The sequence below is a fragment of the Salvelinus sp. IW2-2015 genome, unplaced genomic scaffold (genome assembly GCF_002910315.2).
Source record: "Salvelinus sp. IW2-2015 unplaced genomic scaffold, ASM291031v2 Un_scaffold4339, whole genome shotgun sequence".
Lineage (NCBI taxonomy): Eukaryota > Metazoa > Chordata > Actinopteri > Salmoniformes > Salmonidae > Salvelinus > Salvelinus sp. IW2-2015.
The window spans coordinates 35,898-42,360 of NW_019945610.1; the positions used below are offsets into that span (position 1 = coordinate 35,898).

The 6,463-nt window shown below is 43.1% G+C and overlaps 1 protein-coding gene across 1 annotated transcript; it reads right to left on the reverse strand.

Annotated features, from left to right (window-relative positions):
- Nucleotides 1-569: 569 nt before the first annotated feature.
- lsm6 (LSM6 homolog, U6 small nuclear RNA and mRNA degradation associated) lies at nucleotides 570-2,063 on the reverse strand. The gene is made up of 3 exons (XM_024143730.2): nucleotides 1,934-2,063; nucleotides 1,346-1,459; nucleotides 570-768 (listed from the first exon to the last, which is right to left on the reverse strand). Exons 1-3 carry the CDS (start codon nucleotides 2,025-2,027, stop codon nucleotides 734-736), a joined length of 243 nt encoding a protein of 80 aa, XP_023999498.1. The 5' UTR covers nucleotides 2,028-2,063; the 3' UTR covers nucleotides 570-733.
- Nucleotides 2,064-6,463: the final 4,400 nt, after the last annotated feature.

Genomic DNA, 6,463 nt, shown 5'->3' on the forward strand with positions numbered 1-6,463 from the left:
CCACCCACACATTAAACCAATTATGATTAAGACATCATATACCGTATAGACTGATAGTGATGAATGCAGCCCTTCAGGGTCAGTGTATCCTGTATAATCTGTCTCATAACATTGAAGGAGAATGAGACATAAGTTATATTGTGAATGAATGCCTTGCCGTATCGTATGCCCAGTGCTTTATATGGTGTCTATGTTATTGGAAGCTGGCAGGGCTCAAGAGGACACAGTGAATTACTAGATTGAAGCTGAAATACACTCCATCAGTATGGCTTTAAGCTTCGTCATCATATAGGACTGACTGGAGAATATTATCTAGAAGAATCACTGCTCATGTTCAACCAGCCTCCACAGGTCAGTAAGGAACCAAGGAAGGAAAGTCTATATTCCTTCAATATAAAATGAAAATACTTCAATACTCAAGTATGGGAGTATACAGATGTACTATATACTGTAAGTATACAATATATGTGCATAATCTTTTACAATTATGTTAGTGTCATCATTAGACAAAAGAAAGGCAAGCTTTTGCTCTAAATTTAGGTGGGGAAAAACAGACTCTCGGAACAAAATTAAACTTCCAAAAAACATTTATTGGATTGTTATCCTTTTTACAAAAAACGAAACACTCTTCATGCCAGAGACATTAAACAATATGAACAACAATGTTCTCATATAACATAATCAACTGGAACAACGTCAGGGATAAAAAAAAAAAAGGGACAAATCCTCTGCATCACATCTTCCTCTTCTGGGTGCTGATGTATAACACTAAGGAAGGAAATAGAAAATAATTAGTACAGAAGAAAGGTGAAAACTTAAAATGCCATGTAGATACAAAACCAGATAGTATTATGTGAGATATCGCGCTGACTTCCGTAACTACTAAGAGGGTGAAGCACGAGGCTAAACTTCTCTGCTGTTGTCACCACCCATGAAGATACTCCGATTTTTTGCGAGTGCAAGGTCTTGTATCGTGCTCATCTTGCAATATCTACGGTATATCCTGCTGTCTGTGGCAACGTTATATATCAGAAAGTCTCAGTTAATTACGAGTCATATCTACCGTGTTTACGTGCTAGTCAGGAACTAGGAAACAGACATTTCCGACTTGTTAACCGGTTGAAGTTATACACATACCGCGTTCAACCGGTTAGCAAGTCGGAAATTTCTGTTTCATAGTTCCGACTAGCATGTGAAATCGGCAATCATCAAAAATAAGTCATTACTAAAATTAATCGGAAGGAGTAATACACTATTCTCCATAGCTATTCAATATCATGTTGACTTCTACACAAGTGCCACCAAGTAGTTAGAAAAAGCAAGTGTCTGGTTCTGGGGCTCTTACCATTGTTTCCTCTCAGGAAGGCGTCACCATACTTGTTCTTCAGCTGGCCATTGACATACTCCTCTGTCTGCTCCACTGCAATGTTCATATAGCCATCCAGACAGGCTAGGACACCTATAGAAAAGGCACAAACTAATGTCAATGGCACAGACAGGCAGTCTCTGGACAATGCATCTTTAAACATCAGATCAGGCATAGAAGTCAAATGCATTCTGTGTGGAGTAAGGATAGCACCAATAGTACTGTAACACAAACAAACAAACTTTTACATTTGCTGCTACTCTTATTTACTTGACTCTTATTATCGATCCTGATGCCTAGTCACTTTACCGCCTTCATGTACATATCTACCTCAAATACCTCATACCTCTGCACKTTGTTCTGGTACTCCCTGCATATAGTGTTATTCTTGTATTATTTAATTCTGCATTGTTGGGAAGGGCTCCTAAGCAAGAGTTTCACAGTAAAGTCTACACCAATTGTATTTGGCGCATGTGACAAATAAAATTCAGTTCTTGGTTAACAGGCAGTCTAGAAATATCACATACTGGCCAACTAGGTGATGACTTATAAAAGGTGCAGTGTTACCTCTGTAATCCACTCCAGAGTTGAGCTTGACCACAACTGGTCTGCCAATGATCTGCTTCAGAAAGTCACTGGGGGTCTGCTTTCTGAGACTCATGATTCTGTCTGGAAGAGGGACATAAAGGAACAATAACTATGTATGATTCAAAATGCATAGGAAACGTTGCATCAGATCTGTATCCTACTAACATGGAGAAGATGCTAAATAGCTGTATTAGCAGGATGCACATTATGAAAAATGCATACTTGCAATGTAGGAGGCTAACTAGCTTGCTAATGAACAGGTAGCTAGCTAGTTAGCTTATCAGCAAAACACAGAAATGACTGCGCTGCTGGGCTAATGTGGCTAAACAGGCCTAGCTATTAGTTAGCCTGCTGAAAAGCCACATTGAATCAGTCTTCATAGACAAAAATGCATATGCTAGTAGCATAACATTTTCGGTACTGAAATAAATTACGTATCGAATCGTTACTTAGCTATGTTAGGCATCTACCGAATTAGCATTAGCGTGTTAGCAATCTAGCTACCCACCTGTACTTCACTTCGTAGCTAGAATAATTTCTGTTGTGTTTTTGGCTGTGAGAACAGCAGCCAATCAGCTACTTTTACCGGGCTCTGGTGTACGGTATCCAATAAAGGACAAACATCTATCTTCAAAACCGCGTTTTGGATTTCTCACTATTTCTTGAGGGTATATTTAAAATATTTTTTGAAAACTCTCATAAAACAATTATATGAATAGGTGGATATTTTATTATATGTATGAGTGAGATAATGTGAAAGCTTTTATTAATTTGCATGCATTAAACAGTTCTACTAGGTCTTCTGTCTAATCTGCATATCAGCAATAAATTATTTCGAAATACAGGCGTAAAGTTTTTTTACTGTCTTTGAACCACTTATGGAGACAGCACTATTATGTAGATACATTATATATAGTCTAAATACCTGTATTTGCATTGCATTACCTTGTAATACTATTCCCCGTGATAATGACCGCTCTGACATGCAGGGCATTATGCTTTCATTGCCACTTGCATTAAAAAATGCATGAGCATATTAGCTGCAACCACTAACCACTATTTGATTCATACACATCCATTTTATCTCACCATCACCAATAGAATAATGCTCATCATAGGATGGTGAATACACTCAGAATTGCTCTATTGGAAGTGGAGGATTCCCATTCTGTTGATAATGTTTTCAGATCCCTGTGATTTTTTCCTTTATTAAGGTACATTATCACTCACCAAGATAAAGTATGTCATCTGATAACCCAGAGATGCTGGGGTGTGAGTCGTGACCAAAAACCACACAGGTTTGGAGGTAATGAGAAATGAGTTTGGAGAAGAAGAAGAAGGATGGGGGTATATTGGTGGGGAAAGGAAATGGAGAACGTTGGGCTGGTGGGGTGTGTTGTGTGTGTGTTGTGGTGTGTGTGTGTGTGTGTGTGTGTGTGTGTGTGTGTGTGTGTGTGTGTGTGTGTGTGTGTGTGTGTGTGTGTGTGTGTGTGTGTGTGGTGGTGCGTGCGTGCCGTGCGTGCATGTGGTGTGTGTCGCGTGTGTGTGTGTTATTGGGAGAGAGCAGGAGGAGAGGGCATGGGCTGTGTGTATGTGTGTGTGCGTGTGTGTGTATTGGAGAGAGGCAGAGGAGAGACAGGGCTGTGTGTGTGTGTGTGTTGTGTGTGTGGTGTGTGTGTGTGTGTGTGGTGTGTGCGTGTATGGAGAGCGGAGAGAGGAGAGAGCATGGGCTGTGTGTGTGTTGTGGTGTGTATTAGGGAGCGAGGCAGAGGAGAGAGCATGGGCTGTGTGTTTGGAGGGAGGAGGAAGAGAGAAGAATGAAAGCAGTGAGAGGAGGAATCATAAAGTACATGTAGCTTGGTCTAGACAGGTTTCTTTGTTAGTGGGGCATGGCTAGCCCTGCGAGGCTAGAGGTAATTGGTATCTGCTTGCTGCTTTAAACTAAGTCAGTGCTACAAGTCCTTAAATCATAAACAAGAGTAGTTAAGAGTCTTGTATACACCTAGGCACAGGTTAATGAATATTCAATTAGCTGTTTTTTTTCTTCCCCCTGTTGCCGTCTTCGGGAATCGGGCGCTAGTGTGTAAATAGGATTTTGCCAGGGAAAAATACATCTGATATACCTTTGGTAGGCACCAAAGTCAATAACGTTCTATGTCTTTGGACAAATTCTACATTCATTATAGAGATGTACAGTAGAGAGCACCTCTAATTTGAATTGAATTTATAGTTATGAATGTTATGTTATGTTATGGCTCCCGTGTGGCTCAGTTGGTAGAGCATGGRGCTTGCAACGCCAGGGTTGTGGGTTTGATTCCCACAGGGGACCAGTATGTAAATGTATTCATTCACTACTGTAAGTTGTTTTGGACGTAAAACTTAAATGTACTGTTGTCTCCCTCTCATTGTATTGGCACACATTCTTAACTATAATGGCTTGGAGCCATGAATTCAGCTTGTTAAGTCATACTGAATTGAAATACATGGTCAACGGTCATGTAAAAACACATGGGTCACGGCGTCTTCTCCATCATCATTGTATCTTGGTGGGGAATTTTATAATATCACCTCCGGTGTGAACCTAACCTGACCGTGTACGCCCTCTGCCTTTGTGCGGAAAATCATACCCTTAGAATGACATGTCAGAGAGGTATCATCAGAAAAGGCATCCAAGCTTTATATATATTTTAGCTATGTATTCATTCCAACTCTGTGCAGAATTCATACAAAAGGGAATGCTATCTCCTGAAAGGAAGAAGACAAGACAGATTCACATTCATTACAGTGACTTGCCGTGACCCAAGCTCCCTCCACATTGTGTATCAGAAGCTTAACCGATCACACTGACCATTACGGGGGGATATTGAAAGCTGAAAATGGCAACCTCTAATATAATAACTATGTGCTGTGGCCAGATGTGGCTTCTCTTTGCTCTGTCTGACCAGCCTAGTATCTATAACAACAGAGGTCGGCTCAAATGGACAGCCAGCGAGAGCAACAGTCGATTCTCAGACAAATCCCTCCCTCTCAACCTAGAGACCCCTAACCCCTAGAGGAAGGGCCGCGAAATGGAAAGATTATGGTGGTGAGAGATGCTGTTGTTGCTTAGGGGTTGGAGGGATGGAGAGAGAGAGGGGAGGTAGGGAYAGGTTGAAGGTGAGAGGAGGTGGGAAGAGGTGGGGGGCGGCCCTCCATCCTTCCATCCCTCTAGTGTCCGCAGGCAGGATGGATGGAGGGCGGAGGAAAGGAGGGGGGTTGGGTGCAGAGCGTCTAGACTGAGTTGACCCTCCGAGACCAGGTTTTCTCTCCAGGTCAGGCTGGATATGGAGGGGGATAATGGAAAACCTCGAGGGAGTTTTCAACTGAAAAACAGATTGCCTGCTGGCATGGTCTTGTTCTATCCCAATACTAATCCCTTACTGTATAGAGGTAATCGCTTGGAAGTGAAGGGCAACGGTCCCCCTTGATCAGAAAAGGACCATGGAAACCCCAGCTGCCACCTTCACTATATTCCCAGATACCTGGATGTCTTTAGTCTGGTGCTGGGATGGTGTGATGTTATGAAGGCCAGTRCCATTCACTGGTGGTGCTCTTATGATTTCATCCAAGGTTTGCCTGTCTCACCACACTAGGAGATATAACAATAACTGTCATCCACCAAGGCTACTGTGGTGGACAGGTCACTGCGTCAGTTCAGATGCAGCACTATTGATATAGAAATACATTGCCAAGTGTAAACAGGTGGATAAAAGATGAAAGTATTCCTAGAATGCATTTACAAGCCCCTGACAGATATACAATACTAGATTACCTGCAGAAACACAATGTGCATAATATGCATACTTCAATGCTTTTGTAGTTTATTCCTCCTTATTATTTCCAGTCCAATGACACATCCGACTGACTTCCTCTTAATGAGTCAGCGGTGAGCGTTGACGGTTGACAGCGGTGCGCTGGCCCCCAAGGCCCWCCGGTGAGCCGGGCACGGTGCGAGGCGGGGGAGGTGGAGTGTAGTCACTCCCTGTAATTTGGGAGGAACTCCACCGAGACATTCTGAGAGAGAGAGAGAGAGAGAGAGATGAAAGCCCCTTCTCTTTTTCCACAGCCACCAAGCTCCAACCGCCGACAGCCAACCGGCTGCCTGAAAGAGAGGCTAACAGAACCCAGCCTGCCTGGTTGGTATCCCCCAGGGGTTAGAGCTTGGACCGGCTCAAATCAGCCTAGCCCTGGAGGCATGTTCTCTCCCTCAGGAGCAGTGGGACCACAGACAGCCAGACAGTCAGTCAGTCAGTCTTCCCCCACCCTCCACCGCATAGCAGCCTAGAAGCGGGCCAGCCAACACGGGGCTGGATCCCTTGGGATCCCCCTCTTAGTGGGAGAGTGCTTGCTGGAGCTTTACTCCGAGTATCTGATTCAGTCTGACGACCTCCCATGTTTCTTATTTTACTCTGGCTATGACGTTGATCTCTCCATTTGTGGCATCTTCTGAAGTGGTGGGAAGTAAATGAA